The sequence below is a fragment of the Clytia hemisphaerica genome, unplaced genomic scaffold (genome assembly GCF_902728285.1).
Source record: "Clytia hemisphaerica strain Z4C2 unplaced genomic scaffold, Clytia hemisphaerica genome assembly, whole genome shotgun sequence".
Classification (NCBI taxonomy): Eukaryota; Metazoa; Cnidaria; class Hydrozoa; order Leptothecata; family Clytiidae; genus Clytia; species Clytia hemisphaerica.
In genome coordinates this window covers 409,498-430,825 of record NW_027104218.1, presented here as the reverse complement: position 1 = coordinate 430,825, position 21,328 = coordinate 409,498, and the positions used below count along the sequence as shown (strand labels likewise).

General features: G+C 35.6%; 3 protein-coding genes across 4 annotated transcripts; 1 reads left to right on the top strand and 2 right to left on the bottom strand.

Moving 5' to 3' along the window:
* The first annotated feature begins 4,630 nt into the window (after positions 1–4,630).
* On the top strand, positions 4,631–12,984 carry LOC136815783 (ciliogenesis-associated TTC17-interacting protein-like). 2 transcript variants are annotated; one of them, XM_067072232.1, is made up of 10 exons: positions 4,631–4,738; positions 7,155–7,213; positions 7,420–7,484; positions 9,204–9,324; positions 10,159–10,301; positions 10,672–10,839; positions 11,192–11,316; positions 11,520–11,605; positions 11,845–11,924; positions 12,632–12,984. In XM_067072232.1, exons 1-10 carry the CDS (start codon positions 4,725–4,727, stop codon positions 12,836–12,838), a joined length of 1,068 nt encoding a protein of 355 aa, XP_066928333.1. In that variant the 5' UTR covers positions 4,631–4,724; the 3' UTR covers positions 12,839–12,984. The 2 variants fall into 2 exon arrangements, with proteins under 2 accessions (XP_066928333.1, XP_066928334.1); XM_067072233.1 differs by having other exon boundaries at positions 12,615–12,824.
* A 961-nt stretch (positions 12,985–13,945) lies between these two features.
* Positions 13,946–16,784, bottom strand: LOC136815781 (dual specificity protein phosphatase CDC14B-like). The gene is made up of 3 exons (XM_067072230.1): positions 16,356–16,784; positions 15,742–15,947; positions 13,946–15,382 (listed from the first exon to the last, which is right to left on the bottom strand). The coding sequence occupies exons 1-3, from the start codon at positions 16,580–16,582 to the stop codon at positions 14,049–14,051; spliced, it is 1,767 nt and encodes a 588-aa protein (XP_066928331.1). The 5' UTR covers positions 16,583–16,784; the 3' UTR covers positions 13,946–14,048.
* A 305-nt stretch (positions 16,785–17,089) lies between these two features.
* Positions 17,090–18,888, bottom strand: LOC136815782 (galanin receptor 2b-like). The gene is made up of 2 exons (XM_067072231.1): positions 18,371–18,888; positions 17,090–17,855 (listed from the first exon to the last, which is right to left on the bottom strand). Exons 1-2 carry the CDS (start codon positions 18,787–18,789, stop codon positions 17,171–17,173), a joined length of 1,104 nt encoding a protein of 367 aa, XP_066928332.1. The 5' UTR covers positions 18,790–18,888; the 3' UTR covers positions 17,090–17,170.
* Positions 18,889–21,328: the final 2,440 nt, after the last annotated feature.

The following is a 21,328-nucleotide window of genomic DNA, read 5'->3' as shown; positions in this document are numbered from 1 at the left end:
TGGATCCTCATTCTCAAGTCAACAAGAAAAATTAATATATTAATTCTTAAAAACAGTGTTTTTCAGTCAGAAACAGCTGTTTTGTCCAGTTTTTGCGCTTTCGGAAGGTCAATATCTCGAGTTAGGTACTGAAATCACCTATACTCGCAATATATTATTACTAATCTTAATTTTTTGAGAGCTTTCCAAAAATATACAACAGGTCTCCGTTTTCTCAAGCTGAAATTTTCATTAATTTTTCACCCTATGATTTTGCCCGCGCCGAGACCGTCGTATTTGTCCGAAAATCACACCAAAGTGTCCGAAACAAAATTAGCACCCAAGTTATTTTGATTCCCCTACCCCTTAAGGCCGAGGTAAACGATTCCAACATGCCATTTTCTCTCTGTTGGAAGGAATGTTGGAATCGTTTACTCGAATGTAAAAATCGGAAAGGAAGAAAAAATTATGTTGGAAGAAGAAAAAAAGTGTTGGATGGGAGTTTGATCGCCATCAAACATTTTGTCCAACATTTACTTCTTTTTTTCGTGTTGGATCATGTTGAATTCGTTTACTCAGCTCACATTGAAAGGGAATGACGTCATTAGAAATAGAATCGAATGTTTTTTTGTCAAAAATTCGAAAAATCTCGTAACAAATTTAAAATGGTAGTTTTCAGGCTTCCCAAAATGCACTGTATATGTGTAAAAAATGAGAACATAGTTTTTGTTGCAAAATTTTAGAAAATTTGACCATTTTTTGCTTTGAAATAGATATAAATAAATTTCAAGCAATTGCACCATAAGAGTCGATTTTTCGACAAATTTTCTCTGCATTTTAAAATTCCAATTGTTAGACTATAGTTTTTGTCCGCATGAACAGCAATAGTGGCACTGGTTAAACTGGGTATAAAAATTCTCACCATTTCTAATTTGAAAAGAATGAATTAAAAAAAGAATGAATGAACACCCATGTTGGATGAAAATGATGTTGGACATTGCGACGAAACGATTTTAAGGAGATCCAACACCTTTCCAAAATTCATCCAACATTCGTCCAACATTTCAATTTCAATGTTGGAATCGATTACCTCGGCCTTCAAAAATGTATAACAAGTGCTTTGACTAAAAAAATCGAGCGACCTCAAAAAAACGAACAAATTCCCCCCTACTATTTGTGGATTCTGCTGAGGGTAAGGCTTAGCAATTGCAATCAATTTCTGATTACTTTAACCGGATTAAATTTCGCGAGCTAAAAAAATCGCGAAATTTTCTGGATTTAATTTCGCGAGTCAGAGTTTTGAAATATTTTGCTTGGATTTAATTTCGCGAATAAGCCAGAAAACAGCTGAAAATGGCCATTTTTTTGTCATAAATGGAGACTTGGAACTAGTTTCTCCGCCAAAAATAAAATTCTAAAAGTTTTGTGGTGGATTTAATTTCGCGAACCAGGAATCAGAAATCTCACGCGTGTTTGCGAGTTTTAATTTCGCGAAAATGGGAAAAATTCGCGAAATCGCGAAATTTAATCTCGCGAAAAATTAATCCGATTAAAGTAGCAGAGTAATAATTCAAATTTAGCACCGGCGCCTCAAAATTTTCCTTGCTCCTAGTCCTCTATCCTCGAAAAAGATTTTTCTGGAGCGCGCGCCGTTGTGTCTATCTAGCGCAACAGACCGCTATCAATTTACCGGGGGGGGGGGGTACTTAGGCAAATGGAGGGTATCTTTTTGATTTTTTTTCTTTTTGAAGTCCAGCTAAGGGTCGGAAAAATCAAATTTTAGTCCCACTTGGGGCGGGTCGGAGAAATAGGAAAATTTAAACTTTTTAGTTTACCCACGGAAAGATCGAAATTTGGTCAAGTTAGTCCCAATATAAGGGTCGTAAAATTCACAAAATTGTCCTTTCTTTTCTCCTTTTTAGTCCCGCCCGGTAAGGGTCCATCCACGGGTCGAAAGTCGGGCGGCACCTAACCTCCAAGCAGCTCTTCGTGCTCCACGCATTCCACGCATGCGCTCTAAAGGGACATATGCCTTAGAGCAATGGTGATCGGTTATGAAATTAGGCGGTACCCCCCCCCTGCCCCCGTCAGCTCGCAACCCTAATACCCCCGGTCAATAGCGAGTTTATGTATTTGCGCTTTTGAGGACGGTAAAGTGACTGAAGCGATTTGGAATAACCTGCAGTTCTGCCCCGCAAAATCGAGGACGGTAAATATGCTGATTTACCGTCGTCCTCAGTTGGTCAGGATGTAGACAAATTAGAACCTTACCGTCTCCGTCGCTTAAAAGCACACATACATAAGATAAACTCGGTAATAGTGAGGTTAAGTAAATCGGTAAGATCACGACGACGAACGAAAATTTAACAGGCTAGTGAGTTTCAACCAATCAAATTTCGTGATTATCCTGGTATGCTTAACCACAAATACATAAACTCGCTAATGTATCATGATCGGGACCAAGAATCCATCGAAGAATCCACTCACTAGAGCCTTACATACACTGTCAGGGTATTTTTTTACCACATTCACTTATTAATGATATAGCAGATTAAAACATTGTAATCAAAAAAAGGATAAATTAAGTAAGAGGTATGATCTGAATGTTAAGGTGGTAGTCTACCGCCAGATTTCAAAAGTCAACAAATCACATTTTTTGCAATAACTCAAGAACTTCTTTACATTTCGTAATGAAATTTTCAGGAAATGTATATCAACTATTAACATTTCTAAAAATAAAAAAAAATTCTAAAAATAACCAAAGACGGGGGTAAAATCAGCCAGGGGGTAAAATACTTTATTTTGCTTGTGTCAGGTTTTCTGAATAGTCGGCTTGACCTATGAAGTTAGTTTTTTTTTTAAATGACTAATATTTAGAAAAGGTCTGGAATGAGTGAAAAAAATAATTAAAATTTTTTTCCAGGGGGTAAGAATCTGAAAAAAACGCTTTTTTGAGATTAAAAATCAGGAAACCAATTTTAAAACTTTTTAATCCATTCATTCAATGCACAATCATGTAAGGAAACTTCCCTGAAAATTTTAAGTCTGTAGCTACTCTCAATCCTAAGATATTTCTGACAAGGTGTTTGCGAACCCCCGGAAACGCGTTTTTGAGAAATCAAAAAAAAAGACAAAAATGGGTATCATTTTAAGCTGGAAAGCTCTTTTCAAAAAATTTCTTCACTGAATAATCATCAAACCAGTCAGGTTTCATAAGTTAAAGTAAAATATTTCACAAAAATTGATAAATTATCCAAAAATCAACAAAAACATGTTGCGCTAAAGTTACGTAAATATAGCAAACTTTGCGGTAATCTTGCGATAACATCAAATTTGGGTGAAAATAGCCACATAAGGGTGACAAAATGTTCATTGAAATTCCAGCATGACTCTCTGTAGACATGGAAACTTTTCTAGTGCATATTTTTATTCACATAGACTTGAATTGACAATGAGCTGGCTTGATCAAAGGCGGCGCCTTTTTGCTTCGGTTACCGCCTAGGCGGTTATGAATGGCTGGTGTCAGATGAGAATGTGTGTCTCCAGAAGTTAGGTCCAGTTCATTATAATTCACATTTCTATCTCTGTTACATCATGTTGTGCTTGGAAATATCTCGGTTACATTTAAATCCACTACAAAACATTATGTGAGCCACCAAAAGCACACTGTCTATGCTCAAAACAAAATGCCGACAACTTAAATGTTTTTCGCAGAAATCCAGCAACACAACCAATGTAGAGCAACTTTATAGATTCGGTAGAGTCCATTCTTCATTTAAATAAATCATTTCAATCAAAGAGATTAAGTTTTGATCTAAAACTTGCCAAGAAATCTGCAGAATCATGCTTACAGCTTGCTTTTCAGCTGGTTTTGATGTGTTACACTACTGCAGCTACCATCTTTAATTTCAAGGATTACGTAATGCCACGGAAAATAATATTTTGACGCCCGAAAAGGGCGTAAAAAGAGCTTTCTTTTGGCGTATCACATTGCTATGTTTCGGCCGAGATTGAAGAAATAAGTCCTTAGCAACGGGATTTTTTCTGTTGCTAGGGCGATTTTTCAAGCACCCAACAGGATAAAAATGCTCACTGCGGCCTGAATGATAAAGATATAGCTCTGAAATTTTCAGGAGATGTTCAGAAAGATCTCAAAACACCCAAAAACCAGAATTCGACAATTTTTTCGATGATTTTTTATTTTTGGGTAGACTACCACCTTAAAAGTCCGCGTAGCCATGGCAATGAATAAAACTTTTTCCCATTTTCCGATCCTCGTGTAATGTTACTGTTTCTATCTAATAGCTCGTTTTTTTTATTGGAAACCTGATTGAATTATTCCATATTGATGACTGTTGATCTAAAGTCAAATGACAAAGGGGAATCTTTTTCGGAAACAGCTTAAAGTACGTGAATATTTATGATTGAGTTGAAAAATCCATTGGTTTACCCCCTGACTCACAGAGAGCGAGTATCGCCATTGACGTCAATGTGACGTCAATCAAATTCGCTTTAAACAGCACGACAAAGTCGCTGTTCTCCCGTTAATTTTCCACCAATCAATTTACTTTAAAATATGTATAGTGCGATTTTGTATCGTCTTCCAAGAACTCAAGGTTCGAATTCTTTCGCGGTTTTTTGAGACGCGAGTAGCGAGGTTCAAAATGTCCGATTAAAAACAAAGATGATCACTGTGTTGACAGTTCCTTGTTGGTAATAATTGATGGCTACAGAGAGATTCAAGGATGGACAAAAATAGGTAAGCATTATTTAAAGCCCAGGAATGATAGATCAATTTTTTATGTTCAGTATTGTTTCTGTTTTGTTACTTGATGAGAAGTCTCGTTGAGATGTGACGACGGAAAGTTGAAAAAGAAAAAAGTTGTCACCTCAAAAACTGTTGAATTCCACCCAAAATAATTAGCTGATTACCCCAAGGTGGGTGTAAACTTTAGCTGGGATTAAAGCTAGAGCTAGCTCACCTGCAAGATTTTAAGATTTAGCAGGGACTTGATTTTTCTCATCATTGGGCCATTCCAGAATTTGTCTGTAACAGGAGGCGGACGACACGGGATTTCCGAGGGCAAAAGTTTTCACCAAAATTCTAAATTTCCAAGGCGAGAGAAGAAAATGTATGTATTTCCAAGGCAATTGAATTAAAAACGGTAAAAAAGAGTGGAATTTCTGACATACTTTGTGAAAGTACATATATAGATTTTTATCGGAATTTCCGACCACCGCTGAAAAAAAAATATTTCCGAGGCTAGAAAAAAATTTAAAATGTACCGTGAAGTTGGGTAACTTGCATCAGTGGAGGCAAACATGCATAATAGCCATCAAATGACTGACCAATCAAAGCAGCAAAATTTCAAAACAAATGAACTAAGAGCTCTACGCGCAGCTCTACTCTTACCATTTTTTTTTTTATTTAAGTTTGTATTTTAATGACCAGACAGATCATTCATTCGAGGGGTATGCATGTTTGCATCCTCCAATGCAAGTTACCCAACTTCACGGTACGTCATCCGACGGGAGTAACAAAAATTTTCTGGAATAGCCCTTTGTTTTAGTGCAGGAGTTTTTAATTATCTTGAACTTTTTCAAAAAAAAAGATAAATAGAAAAGTTTTATTTTTACTGCTCTATCCACACACTGAATTTGAAAGAATTAAAGATCTTCTAATGTGGCGTTTTTTTGCAAACTTCAAAAAAATGATTTTTTTCCTGCTTTTGTGGGCTATGCTAAAGTTAAGTGCTTGCGTGCAGCATTGGGTTTTAAAGTCCAAATATGTGTTTAAATTTTGAGTTAGGGCTACTGTATACTGCAAATTGATTTCCATTTGGACTTAATCGCGCAGCCAGACAACACCCGAATTCTCGAAATCTGCACAATTTTATTCCAAAGTAAGCAAGATCAGAGGGGTTCGTACTACCAACAGGGTGAGAGTATGGGGGTTACTTGTTGTTCCAGATCATCTTTCAAATGTGTTTGATGGCTCTATGCTCTAGAAGGCACAACCCTGCCAACGCACCAGACTTTACGAACATGGGACAATCTCAATACCAGATTTAGGTCCGGTGCGATCACTGCGCATTATTTTTTTAAACAAACTTTGTCCTGTGTCCAGAAGTTCGAAAAATTAACACCGGACTGTCCGATGGTGCGTCGGCAGGGTTGTAAGAAGGTCAATTTCCGATCGTAAAGCAAAGCAGGAAAAAAAGAGTGTTTGATGCCCCTCTGATTTCCCGTATGTAGGGATCAACTACCTCAAGACAGGAATTTCAGGGTCCTGAGACTCAACTCGCGGTAAGGCAGTATATATAGACTTAACTCTTCATACAACGCATATTTGGACTTTGTATCCTATGCTGCACGCAAGTCATTTAAGCTAAAAGTCCTGCAAAAGCAGGACAAAAATCAGTTTTTTGAAGTTTGCAAAAAAATGCCACATTGAAGATTTTTCAAATTCAGTATGTGAATGGTGTGCAAATACATTATTTTGTTGCTCTCCACTGTTTGGTCTCAGGAGATAAATAAACCTGTTTTTGCCTGTGTTTCCTAAGGGAAAGTTGGTTTTTTAGCTCTTCTTGAGTCTGCTTGAGTTCTGTTGAGCAGAAATTTTTGTATGTTCTTTCAACACATGATAATATACCACTATGAATTTTTTTTACCAAAAGAAGATCACTATCGAATATTAGAAGCTGAAAACCCACTTCCCTAACCCTTTGTGGGCAAAACAGGGTTTTTTTACCAAACAATTTTATACACAATGGTGGAGTGCACCTTTTTCCGGGCTATTCATGAGATTGTTGGTTCACGACCTTGTTATCTACTGTGTTTGATATATTAACATATTATACATATTTGACAATAATACCTTAGGTGGATAAATTTTTTGCATGGACTTTATTTGCAAATTAACCTTTTTTTCACAAAATTACAAAAATAAATCCTGAGAAAATTTAATCCTAAGGTAGTAGCCAAGTAATGTCTTTCATTGTTTTATTTTTTTAATTATGAAACTTTAGTATGGTACTAATCTGATGGAATAGCCTGAGTTACTGTAAGTTTTTTTGTCTCGTTTTAAATTATATTTGGATGTTAAAAAGTTATGGTTACTAAATTTGTTGGACTTTATTGGACTCTTTTATTCTATTTTTATTTTTTTATTTTAGCAATGGAGGAGTTAAAGCAGAATGTAACAAAAAAGCAATTGAATATTTACAATCTATAGGTATAACTAACACATAATACTTCATGCCTACTTTTTCTCTGAAATGATTGTGTGTGTTAAAAACAACTGACACCCCCATAAGGAGAAATTAATTCGATACCGTAGTTGATTACAGAGTGAGTATGGTATAATGGTATTATTTTAATATATGTATTTTTATGATTTCTCATACTTTCAAAAACGCAATTTTAATTTTTTTACTCTAGATTTCAAAGCACTTGGGAGGACAGTATTTACAGACCATCTTGCAACAGTGTCAGAAGCTGGAAAGGTGAGCTAATCTCTACATGTCAATGCAGTATTTGGGTGGCCCTCTTAAAATCTAGAGACTTTGTATTATTTTGTAACCTTAGAAAAACATTTTATAGTGCTGTTAAAAAAGAACACTTTTAAATAATGTTAACAATGTAAAGTGGAAAGAAAAAATGTCTAACGGTACTTTAGCTGATAAACATTGTGGGATATCAGTTGAAACACTTTTAGCGATTTTCGTTTTTTTTTTACTTTATTCTCCATTCTTCTACTATTGTACTGTAACCTTTTACCTAACACTAAATCATGTTTAAATATCTCCTTTTACGAGAATGATATGTATTTATTACTAAATGACATAGGGTTTTAGTAAATAAGTAATGAAAAGCAAAACATCAATGAAACCAGATGAAACTTCATTTATTTTGTTTACTCATAGTAGAAAAGCGGTTATTAGAATTAATTTTTTTGCTTAAAATACAATAGAACATGACAATTCTACATTGAAGGTTATCAGGGGGTTATCATTTACTTTGACAATTCGAGTTCTCAGTTTGGGAGACTTGTTAAAAGTTATAAGAGTCAATAATAAAGCGATATCCATCACTTGTCAGTCAAAAATAAACATAATCAAACGCTATGTTATTGCTCACAACAGCTACACATTTTTTATAAGCAACTCCAATTTTTAGGCCACGGCTGGTGTCACTTAGCATTTTAGCTCATTTTCTGAAAAGTTTGCTTTCACTACCTCTGATATACCATGTTTACACTTATTGGGTCATGAGCTATTGTCTGCCATGGTAATATTATCTTTTACTTTATAAGCTTTTACTACTAGGGTAAAAAAAATTGGCTTATTTGAGCCCTCAAGCTTCAGCAACCTTATTGCTTATAAAATATGTATAAGTGTTCTATTTTACATCAATAGTTTGTGATTTTTGTGTTTTGTTTGAAGTGTTTTGTTTTGATGTCATTAATGACCTCATATTGTACAATGTTGTTTGCTTTTCTTCTCTTTAAAAAAGGGGGAAATACAATTATATAAGACTAGGGAAATGATATTAAACATTAGGTTTTCCTTCTTGTTTTAATAATTTTTTGTGACGGTAAAAAGAAAAAGTAATATAAACGAATTTGTTGATTTTGTGCTGCCTTTTTCTTTTAGATGAAACACAACTAGGAAGTTTATCTTATTAATAAGCCTTATATTAATCAGAAGCAATCTAAACAGCTAATTTGTTTTTCCTTTTCTTTTGTTTTATTTTGACAGGAACTGAAAATATTATTTGTCTGTTGTTTATGTCATAAATAATCCTAAGATGTAGTATAACTGATTTTAATTAGCTAGATGTTGTAATTAATGATACCTGAAGTTTTGTCATTCTCAAGCCTGATGAAATAATTATGACATCAGGGAAAATCTGGGTTAATTCTCTCGCTTAATATGCTTTAAAAAATTTCAAGGGTCTGACTCACCTCAAAAAGAAAAATTAATCAGCCATTTTACTAACTCTGTCAATGTGGCAATTCTAATACACAGGGAGCCTAGTCGATTGATCGATCCTACTTTTAAATACCTTGAAATCGACAAAAATATGGACCAAAAAAGACGCTTTTTGAAAAATAACACATTTTCAAATATTATTTAACGGCGGGTCCTAGTAAGGGGAGATCAGATGACTTCAGAGAGCCCATTACATGATTTTAAAATACGTCTAAACTCTTTTTTATGCAGAATATTGGTGAGCTGACGGTCTCAGTGTCAGAAACAGTCCGTGGAGATGAAATATGTTATTATGTTCACGCACAAAGCCACGGTGTATTGGACGGGGTTCCCATGGGAACTTCTGTCACAGGTTTGTAGTTATTTTGATGAACTTTCAACCAATAAGGTCATAAGGAAAACAAAAAGTTATGGTTTAATTCACTAAAAAGTTTTTCATACTCAATACACAATATATCTTTAGTGAGTTCTACCACTTTGCTCTGTTTCCACTCTGACGTCATTCTGTAGCAAAGAATACATATTTATGTATTATTTCTGTTTAGCTCTCAGAATATTCTACCCGATCTAATCCGATATATCACCTAAACATAAGACTAAAGTGACGTTTTGGCTAAAAATTTCCAACCCCAAAGGGAGGGGTTACTGTGTCTAGCGACCGTAGTGCAGTGGTAGAGCATCCGGCTACGGTTCGCAAGGTTGTGGGTTCAACCCCCAGCCGGGTCATACCAAAGATTTCCAAAATGGTACTTGATGCCTCTCTGCTTGATGCTCAGCAATTAGGAGAAGGATCAAGGGTTAGTGGAACAATCCAGGGAGAAAGAGTGGCGCCCTCCCCTACCTTTGGGTAGATAGCTATCGAGAGAGGAGCCTTCGGGTCGCCTCCGAATGCGGTCGCAGACTTACTTACTTACTGTGTCTTATGTTACAACATAAATTGATTATTTGTACTTGAGGTATATAGTTAGAGCTTCTATTATGGCCATGTTTCCTTTGTTGCAGAAATACATTTTCTGTATCTTGTTATCGAATGTAGGTTAGAAGTAGACCTACCGATTTGCAAAATCTCCTCTTCCCTCAGAGTCGCCTTTTCAAATTCGAATGTTTTTTTTTTCACAATGACGATTTTTACGTTAAGTTGAATTTTATACCCACGCCAAACCTTTGAACTATCACATCTCTGTAGCTTACATCACAAGAGGCGTGGTCACGTTAGAACAAACGCAACACGAGTACATCAAATTCACCAATAAACCACTGGACAAGAAAACAATCGTCGTTAAGGAGGGTGACAAACTTCGAGTAAAAAAAATCACATCAGCAGGGCGGGTAGGTATCCTCTCTTAATGTGTCCTTTCTTTTACAAATCTCTAAATCCATTTTATGCATCAGTTATTGTCATAATGAGATACTATTTAAAGAAGATAGTTTTATTCGTGACTCTTGTCTTATCGCTTTCTAACGTTGTTAAATCCCGGCAGTTGCGTTATCACTTACGATAGGGGGAGTGAAGACCGAACGCAAGACGACTCCTTTTGACTAATTTTAGCAGCTATATAATGTATTCTCACTTAAGGTCAAAAGCTTTACCCCTACCTTTGTCTGCATATACTTTCATGATTTATTAATCCATCCTATTTATCATCTTTATCAACTATAATTCTTTAATAATGTCTGGACAAACACCTTTTCATTTTAGGATGTGTCAGAAAACGAGTTAACGTACACGCTGAATCACGAGAAAGGTTTCGTCTCAGAAGGTGCAAACATCATTCTACAGAGGATAATGTGTCAACGAAATGATGTTCCCGAAAATGCAAAATTCTTAGCGTTAGATAACGCTTCCTGCTTAACGACGATGAGATATGTAAGTGAATTGAGGCCAAAAAATAATTTGAATTACCTAGTGGGACCAAATCGTTCTGAATTAACAGTTTCTATTATTGAATTGAGCAACTGAGTTAACGAGGGCTCTTTTGTTTTGATGATTTATTTTAGCAAAGGCAATTTAGGTGATATAGATCTAGGCCCTTAAGCTAAGGCTAGCTTTACGCTGATCTGCTTGAAAAACTTATCATGAAGAATGTCTGCAATTACCAGTCAAAAATTTTTGCAATTTGAAATATATTGCAGCCAGCCGCCAAAAGAAATCTCATCAGTAAAGTCTTAGTTTTAGACTGTGATTCTGTCATTGAAAGAGTTCACTTTTTGGTTTGCAGGCTAAGCTACCAGAGAGGACGACGACTATCGCAGATTCAACGCTTGCACTCTTCGGTATTGAACGAGAAGTTCTCGGAATGGAAAGTCTTACTGTTCGATGGAATACACATTTTTTAGAAGGCGGGTGAGTAGGGTTTATGTATATTTTCTTTGATTTCACTAAATAAAAAGTATTTTATCAGGACCACCAAATTCTTCCCTTAACTCTGCCCATGTTTTAATAGCTATGCAAAATGACACTGGGGGTATCAATTCCTGATTTTCGTAAAAATCAGCTCTTTGGTAACAAATATATATATTCCTATTTTGACTTGTTTAATTTCAAAGTTATATGGCAACTCGAGAGACGATTGGCTCTTCAGTCCGCATGCAGCTTATCCAATTACCTACTAAAGATGGTCAGCCAAAAAAGGGTAACGATTCTTGTTTAGCCATTCATCTCTTTTTACGATTTTTTCATGGAAGTTAACATTTAACGTTTTTGAGAATTTCGAGAAATCCTTTTGTTTATTCTTTTTTGTCAGCAAGAGGTGCGCCTCTACATCATAAAAACAATCAAACTTGCTCTTTTATACAAGTTATGTTGCTTGGTTTATATTATCCGGTGGTATACTTTACCAAATTATTAAATTAATTGTTGTTCCTTTTTCAGGCGAAAAATCTGTGTCCGCAAGAAATGATTTACATTGGGAGGCAGATATGCAAATGACGTCACATTACATCGAAAGAAAGGTAATAGATGGATAAGGAGGGAATAAAAAGTAGATCAGAGAAGAATTATCAGGGGTGGAAAAAGGTGGATTTTTTTAATTCAAAGGAGCAATAGCAATCTGTATGTAATCTTTTCATTGTCAAGGTGTGTTTAACCCTTTAACAGGCATTTAACTCTTACTGAGATTTACGTCATTTTCGGGGAAGATAAAACCTAGAACAAGGTACTAATTCATGATATTCATGACGTAATGTTTTTTACGGAAATACCCCGGTTTTAACTTTAAACCAGACAAAAGTTGTATAAAATTTGCCACTACTGGCAAAAACTGAGGTCTTTCCGTATAAAATATTACGTCATGAATATCATGAATAGCCATCCATTGACTACCTTAAGTGGATAAATTTTGGCGTGGATTTAATTTGGCGATAGATTAATTGCGTAAAATTTGGCGATGATTTAATTTGGCGAATTTGAAATTTTGTCACACTGAAATGGGTGAAAATTGCTCAAAAATATAATAAAAAGTTGTGATTTTTCACATGATTCTCTTCTCTTTTTGTTAAATTTGGCGAATTTTGGCGAATTGCCGAATTTGGAAATTTTGGCGAGGATTTAATTTGGCGAATTTCAGCAAAATTCGTCAAATTTGCCAAATTTAATCCCCGCCGAAATTTATCCACTTAAGGTACGTCGACATATTTTTATAGATTTTATTTGGTTGCAGGAGAAGCTCATTAACGACCATAAAACCTACGTCCGCCATAAACCCGAACTACGAGCTTTGCTAGAAGACTTCTGTCAATTCGTGTTATTGAGAAAGCCAGACGACGTCTGTTCATTCGCGTCCGATTATTTCGCTTCCTTCTCAACCAAAATAAAACCGCCAACACTACCTTCGAATGCCGAGGAAAAACAACGATTGAATCCTTGAATGTATATTTGTATCTTGTATCAAAAAGTTGGGACAGTTTTGCATACATCCATCGTGTTCCAGGATTGGTGTTCAATAATTCTCTGGGTGCACTACACGTCATGGTTTTAAAAGATTTTTCTGATGTTAAGAAAAATTAAGAGGCTAACTAGTATTTTTGGTACATGTTTTTGTAAGAACTTTCAAACGCGAGGCTCAATTTCGTTCAAATTCTTGAGAAAATTGAAAGCAAACTAAAGCTCAGAACACAGATCTATTCTCTTCAATAAATCATGCAAGCATACTTTGATAACTGTTTTTAAATACATTTTAACCTGTAAATGCCAAGAAAGAAATTAAGAAAAATTGGAAAGTCTCGGATAAACTTTGCTAGTTCTCATGCAGAAAAGGTGTGTAGTATTGTCAGATGTCTATGGGACTCTAAATACAGCATTAGTTTAATCTCCCCATAACATTATTTTTAAAATTTGCATATATTAGACAGTCAAAACATTTTTTATATATTAAACCGCACCATTTTCAGTTATTGACAGTGGGAATTAATTGGGAAAAACTTGACTACCTAATAACATGTTCCTGAAAAGCACACACGAGGATAAGGTTTAATATTCAGCATAATATTTTTTTCGGAAATCAACAGTTAGTTATACTTTGAAAAAATTAAAAAAAGTTCCTATGTTTTTTATGCTCAATCTTCATGGAGTTTACAACATATTGGACAAACGAATTTTGAAAAACTGAAAATAGTTATGTTTTTGCTAAAATTACTCTTTCCATTTTTCTGAAAACTTGAAATGCTGGTATCCTTTTCTTTTTATATGACCAAAATGCCTTTCCACCAGTCAACTTTTCGATATCATAAGAGAAATATAATAACTTAAATAGCTTTAATAATGATGTAATGAACATTGTAATTTTAATGTTGCTAGTGTATATATTTTATTTTTGTTTATGACAAAAAATTATCATTTGTTCATATATATTATTGAAAAAAAAGTTTGAAAGACACTACGCTAATTTGATTAAAATTTTTGTCCTCATATTTTCTAATCTTTGTGAAAAGCTCTAAAAACTACAGGGTCAGCTTCTGAATAAAATTGATCGTCATTTTACTGTCTTTTTATATATTTTTTGTTAAGAAGAATTCTATTAATAATTTACAAATTGATACATTAAGATTTTATTGTCCCTAGTTTTATGATAAGATTATTTAGTTTTTATTTTGTTTTGAGTAGACGGTGTTGATCAGGCCGTAAATTCGACCTTTATTTTGAGACATGAAACCGTCCGAAGGGATGTTATTATGCCACCGTGGTGTTGCACGCTTGCCACCGTGATGAATAACAGTTTTACTCGACTGTTTACGGCCCATTGCTTCTTGAGAGCCATTCTTTCGATACTTTTTTAACATGGTTCCAAGTTCGCTTAGTTGAGATTTGACTGGTTCGATCTTGGTCTGTGATTTTCTATTTGGTGTTGTTGTGTAACGTAACCGAGGCGCTGGCGGGCCGTCATGGCGTGCAGACTTTCGAACAGATTTGGTTAATTCTCTGGTTACTTGAGTTTTTGATGATTTAGCACCAGCAATCACTGTAGCTGACTCTCTTGATTTGGTCAGTTTAGGATGCAAAATACTCTTAGATGATTTAATGAGGCATGGCTTTGTAGAATACGGTCGTGAAGGGGCTACGATTTGTTTCTCGCTTGAAGTTGGTTTTGTTTTTGAAACGACAACTTTACTTCGAATATTTTCTGCTTTTTCTGGTTGTGTATTTGTTGTGTCAAGTTTGTATTTTTTCATTGTTTGTTCTGGGCGGATCATCAACTGCCGAGGATTGACCGGTGCGATATGGATAATGTTATTCTTTCGAGGAGAACGTGTAAGTTCAGTTTTAATTGCGGCAGTGATCGGTTGCTGAGACACTTGCTTTGTCGGTGTTTCACAGCCTAGTTTCTCTCCTTCAACCACCATGTTCCGTTTGATATTTTCCAGTTCTGCTTGATACTTGTCAAGGAAGAAATGCTGTGGACCCATAACAGAACCACGGCGACAAACTTTAAGCCATCCACACACAGCACGTGCATTGAAGTTGAAATGTTTCAACATATAAGATCCGATCATGGTTGCCGTACGGCCAAGACCTGCGTGACAATGGACCGCGATACCTGAACCGTAACGCTCGCATAAGCTGACGAATTGATGCGCTTGGGCGGTGGTCGGGGTACCAACATCCCGAAACGGGATATCATAATGGTAGAATTGTTCACGTTTGAAATCTGAAGGGTGGTATGATTTCCCGTAATATTCATAATTGGCTGTATGGTCGCTGCTATTAAGCCTAATGATAACCTTGATCCCACATCGTTTTAGTTCTTTAATGTAAGCTTTAGAGACACTACGTGTTTCTTTAGTACGATTCAATGTTGGATCTTTGAAAGCCAATAAGATGCCAGGAATTATCCAATTCATATCAAGATGTGAATTTGTAGAGATTGGAAATTTTGTTTGATGTAGATTGGTGAACCAACGATTAACGATACAACCTAGAAATTCAAGATGCAATGTTTACTTTTAGCAGGTCTTTAACAATTCTTAGAATCAGTAGCGTCATTGATGGGGCATAACCGCCTGTGATTGGTTCGAAAGTAGAGAGGATTTGGAGATTTCTGAGAGGGGCCCACAAATTAGGTCTTGCAAAAATTCTTATGGTCAGAAAAGTGAAGTTACAAATGAGACAATGAGTTAAAAAATCATTTTCTAAGGAAATAACAGCCAACCGAAATTCAAAGTTTCAACGGTTTTAAATATTTTGACTTTTGCATATTGGGTTGTAAATTGGACCAAAAATGCCTGGATTCTTTGGAATTTGCAATACATTTTGCTATTCTTTTTATCGACTTACCTGTATGAATACCTTGTAGACAATCCATGATGTTCAATTTATATGAGCTCTCACCATGATAATCTCTGAAGAACGCCAGACGTGCTGGAATGGCAGACAGAAGTGTCGTGTTCACTTTCTCAGCGTTCCATTCTAAACGCAAAATGGCGTAAGCGGCCATCAGGAACGCGGACAGTGTTCGCTGCTCGATATGAAGATTGTCATTGCTGTAACAAAGAATAGCAAAGGTTATTTAACAATTGGATCCGGTTACATGTTGTTTTGAAAGACTTGTAAAAACTAAACGGTGCAAAATAAAACTTATAATTGGAAGTAATATGGTCACTGGTGTAGAAGAAGAATGTTTCGATCTGCCTAGTATAAAGAATTAGAACTGGGATTTCCGTCCTGGTTATACTTTGAGGTTGATATATTTCGTAAAATTGCAGTATGATTTTAAACACAAGAACTCCCAGATTCACCAAATTCAAAGTTGAAAGATTACTTTATTAAGCACGCTGTGCTCTATCGGGGGTGGAACGAGGCAATATGTAATGGCCAAGCCCCCTAGGTAGAAAAAAGTGCATGAAAAATACTATTTGTATTTAACAGCATTTATAGTAATATTTACTTACAGGTTATTGGTAATGAAAATAATCCGTTTGAACTTCTTCAATTTTGAATCGATTTCATCACAATGTTTCCAAACTATCTTCAAGGAGGGAGGCCCAAAATGTTTTCGAACTTTAGCGTGTTGATAGACCTCATCTAAATTAATCACCAAATCGCCTGGTTTCTCCTGGTAGTTCTCCAAAATGTATGTTGATAAGCAAAAGTATAACCTGTCTGGTATACATTCCATTTTGTTAAAGTATTAAATAAACAACCTGCCGGACTGAAATAATAATTCTAAAACTGCTTGTAATTTCAAATTTCGGAATCTATAAATTTTTTTGCTTTCAAAATATTTGACGTCAAATTTTTTTTTCGTCTGTACGTTTGTTGAACTCTGACGACATGTTCACTTATTTTAAACAATACAGTGAAATTTCGTTCTTTTAATCAATGTGTTAGTTAGAAATATAATAAAATTGCGAATCGACAATTGATAAGCCTATTTCATGTTTTTTAGTACATGATTTTTTCTATGGCACTGCAGTAATAAAGTTTTTATGGTTGATCATTCTTTTGAAAATACACCTTTTCGACCGTAGCCGCTAATTGCCGCGCGGGCATTTTTTTGTCTGTTTTAAGACCCTAAAACCGTTCCAGTCTTTTTTTTCGCATCTAAAGACAATAGAAAAAAGTGTAAAAAAGGATTGGATCAAGTTTAAGGTGGTAAAACGGGCAAAAAAAATTCCCGCACGGCAATTGGCGGCTACGGTCGAAAAGGTGTATTGAGATATAAGTTTTACAAAGTTAACCGCTAAAATATAAAAAGAAAGTTTGCTTAAATTCTCAAGTTATTTTGAGATAACGAAACACCTTCAATTGGGTTTACAGTGGAAGACTTCTCGCTGCAAATCTTACAACAAAAATTCTCCATGAATCTCCAATAAGCTTTTCTATAAGGTTTACTTGAAGCTCCATAAATGAACACATTCCCTATACTGTTTAGATACACCAAACAAGATAGAATGATTTGAGTAATGTATGTACAAGAATCGAAACGCGTTGGATTCATAATGAAAGCTATCTCATAGCAAATAAACGGTAACCAAAAGACGAAAAAAGATACAGCTACGTATAGAAACAAAACGTTTTTCTTATAGGTTCCTCTACTCTGTCGGTTTTCATGACATACAACGGTTGACTGCTTTACGACACTTACCCGTTGTCTGTTTATAGCTTTAGAGTGCTTGTATACAAGACGTTGGATGTATACATAAACCATAGAATTTATCAATAGTGGTAAAATATTACTGATATTCAACACCATTGTTCGGATCCAACCAGGATAGTGAGTTAGATATCCGACTACGGACGCACCAAAAGTGTAAACCCATGCCATAACGTATCCCAATACAATATAGCGTCGCTTGATTTGCCGGATCTTGAACGGGTAACGTATCGCTAAGAAGCGTTCGATGCTCATGAACATAACAACAAAACATGATATCGGTAATATGGTGTCCCTAGAAATACGAAAAAGAAAGTGGATTTTAATAGTTACTATGACGGTACAAATCTTGCACAAATATCCTCATCCGGGGGGACGCACTCAAACTAAATGACTTTTCCAATGCGGTCCTTAGGGATCTTTTCCCCAAGCCTCCCAAAGTGCACTGTAAGGGTGATATGATAAAAAATGTTACGTATAAAAAGCTCAAAGCTAAGGCGTGCAATGTCATAGTTGACGTATTTCAATATTCTAAGATCACTTGTGTCAAAAGGCCGGGTTGGACGACCTTCCCATTGCAAAAATTGACCAATGAATTGTCCCAGATGAGAAAAATACCTTAAAACTTTATTTTCATTGGAAATCTAAGATGAACTGAGAAAAATCTAAAATATATAGAATCTTTTCTAGGTTATTGAGCTTTGAAACAATAGAATTTCCGCACCTAAAGATTTCCTATCCCCATTGGGACTTATTACTCAGTAACCTGGAGTCAGAAATTCCGAAGTTGAAATCTTAAAATTTACTTACCACATTGTAACGAATATGTAAAATATATCATATGGTCTACAAATCGGGATTGTGGCTTGAAAGATCGGATTCATGCAAAGAAACAAGACACTCTCTGTTGAAATCAAAAACAGCGAGATAAAAAAATCAGAAATGGCAAGCAGTAGAATCAACATTTCTTGCGTATTCTTGTAAATCTTGAATTTGAAAACCACCAAGCATATAAAAAGGTTACTGAGCGTACCCAGGGCTGATATTGCCAAAAGGACTGTCCCAATTATTGAATTTCTGATGATGTTTTCTGGTGAATGATCAAAACATCTGAACCAATGTTCTTTCAAGTCATGACCTTTATTGTCCACACATTGTGCTCCATATGGATCGGTAGTCCCGTTACATGGGCTTGGTGCTGTTATCAGATGTGTTTTGTTAGCAAGCATTTTATTCTACTTTAAAAATAGAACGTGTTAACAATTGGGTGGATTGTGTACAATACACTGACAAGCTTTTGTACTTTTTACTTGGCATTTGTAATTCTGTTCAGGCCCGTATATCACAAACTCCAAGAACCAAAAACTCTAAACTTTTACTGTTCTTGTTATTAAATTCTCAAAGCGTGATGCGGAACACCAAGTGGTCAAAGTCGTCAGCTCTATAAACCAAAAGTTCGTGGTTTTAATCCCAACAACTTTCAATTCCCACACCCCTGTGTCACAGCCCCAGTGGAATTTTTTTCCTCAGTGGGGATAAAAATTCCTATTAAAATCCCAATGGAGATAGAAAATCTATTGTTCAAAGGTTAAAAAATTCAGTGGGGATGGTTTTGGAGTGCAATTTTGAAACATTTAATTTCGAGTGGGAATGAAACAGAAGTCAATTTCCCAGGGTATTTTCCTATCGGGGACGAAATTTTGGCTAGATTTTCCAGTGGGGCTGGAGTCCCAGCGGGTCTGTGACACAGGAGTTTATTCCCCATTAAGGTGCATAGATAGCTGGCCGAACCGGCCCCACAAAAAATAAACGAAAGACTGTCAAAAAGTCCTACATTATTGGACTATCTATGTTAGAAGATAGTGATTCTATCTATCTAAAAGTTTAGCTCTTTTCAGAGTGTTCTTGAAACTAATGTTTTATAAGGAGTGGAAAATTTTTTGTGAAAATGAAAAAAAAAGAAGAAGGAAAAAAAAGCCTATACTTTCCTATACTTTTTGAAGAAACCTGAAATTGAGCTATAGAAATGGAAAATTAACTTTAAAATCTTTTTTTGTCCAAAAACTCTGTCTCTGACAGCGTCGTATTTAATGACCTCAATTGGAGCTCGAAACCCTCATTTCAAATTTACCATATAAAGTCACGGAAACCTTTTAAAACTTGAATTCTTTTATGTTTTCATTAGCTTAATGTAGAAAGGCTTTTTCTGGTGTTTTGACTCGCAAATAGAAATATTAATACCAAATACGGTAGCTAAATTTTCGTTTCCAGTGACAAACTGGAATCTTATCCTCAAAGACACCATAACATGACAATCCCTGACGTTTGCTTTTTTCATTATATCCCAAATAGTTGAAAAAATCCTCAAGCTAGCTCGGCTTTCAACTCTCCCACATTATGTGTAAAACTTTCACATTTTAACAACATCATATTACATATCCCAAATTTAGAAACAGTGGTTATTTCCCGCGTGAAATCTTTTGCTTTTCCTTATTTCCAGGATTTTCTCTCGCATTTTGGTGGGGCAAGGTTGAAAGCTATTGTTTGCAGATAGATGAGTTAACGCACTAACTCGTAGGATATTGCATATATTTGCCGTGGGTGCCATAACTTTTGTGCAAATTTCCAATCATTCTTTAAGTTTGCCTGATTTTTCCTTATAAAAAATAGGATTACGTAAATTTCGAAATGTTTTGTTGTTGCGTGAATGCGTAAATTTCGAAAAGAATTTGCATGAATATGTGAATTTCGAGTCCAATGGGCGGGAGGTCTGGTAAATCAATACCTTAAACATTATTCTAGCATGCTAGACGACTGATATATTCCCATAACAATTATTGTATACATTGTGAATTGTAATATTATATGACACCCATATTACTGTATTGCAAATATTATAAACAATTCCAGCCTACCTAAAAATTAAGTTTAGCCATTCATTTGATATGGTTATTTATTCCAAGTAAACATGACTTTGATTAGACTATGCTATAGTCTAAGACGAGTTTCATCTAAGAGGAACAAACGTGAGGACGGTAGTTTTTTTTCGGGGGTAGCTGTTATCTTAGACTATATCAATTTGGCAGAAAAGCGAAAATTTTGGATTTTGGTTAGCGGTGTAATCGACCGGTCCGGTTACACAGACTCTATCCGCCGCGCAACATATTACGTTTTATAATTTCAAACTATGTTATATCATAATAATATATTATACCAACGATACCCGGGGGGGGGGCACTCAAGGTAAATGACCTACCAGACGTTCGGCCCTTAAGGGTAGGTTTTTCATAGTTCAGCTAGTGCACTGTAAGGGTAGGAAATTACAAAACTGCACCTGAACTGCACTGTAAGGGTAGGAAATTGTGATTAAAGGCCAATTTTTTGGTAAAATTGGTACAAAATTGGTCAATTTTGGAGGAAAAATTCCACATTTTCTTTGAAAATTGCAAAAATTTTCCCCCTTACGGGCGAAAAATTTTGAAATAGTGCACTGTAAGGGTATGATTTTTCATGGTAATTCACTGCACTGTAAGGGTCCGATTTTAGAAGCCAAATTTTGGGCCGAACGTATGGTCGTTTTCAGATCGAGTGCCCCCCCCGGGCAACGATAGCATTGTCTAAACTTTGATATGACCCTTTTCATTTATCTACCGCTCAAACATGGTGACCAAGCTCGTATGAAGAGCGGTCATTGTTACAACATTTGTAAATCTCCCTCAAAAATTTCATCTAATCTTTCCGGTAAGGTTTACTTGAAGCTCCAATACT

What these genes read in the sequence shown, in the direction of transcription:
- LOC136815783 (XM_067072232.1), top strand. An exon ending in TGAATATTTACAATCTATAG is followed by an intron (nt 7,214 to 7,419) that starts GTATAACTAACA and finishes TTTTTACTCTAG; the next exon opens with ATTTCAAAGCACTTGGGAGG. An exon ending in AAATCACATCAGCAGGGCGG is followed by an intron (nt 10,302 to 10,671) that starts GTAGGTATCCTC and finishes TTTTCATTTTAG; the next exon opens with GATGTGTCAGAAAACGAGTT.
- LOC136815781 (XM_067072230.1), bottom strand. Translation starts at nt 16,582, where the DNA reads ATGGAATGTATACCAGACAGGTTATACTTTTGCTTATCAACATACATT. An exon ending in ATTTTCATTACCAATAACCT is followed by an intron (nt 15,948 to 16,355) that starts GTAAGTAAATAT and finishes TCTTTGTTACAG; the next exon opens with CAATGACAATCTTCATATCG. An exon ending in TCTACAAGGTATTCATACAG is followed by an intron (nt 15,383 to 15,741) that starts GTAAGTCGATAA and finishes TTGAATTTCTAG; the next exon opens with GTTGTATCGTTAATCGTTGG.
- LOC136815782 (XM_067072231.1), bottom strand. Translation starts at nt 18,789, where the DNA reads ATGCTTGCTAACAAAACACATCTGATAACAGCACCAAGCCCATGTAAC. An exon ending in TACATATTCGTTACAATGTG is followed by an intron (nt 17,856 to 18,370) that starts GTAAGTAAATTT and finishes TCGTATTTCTAG; the next exon opens with GGACACCATATTACCGATAT.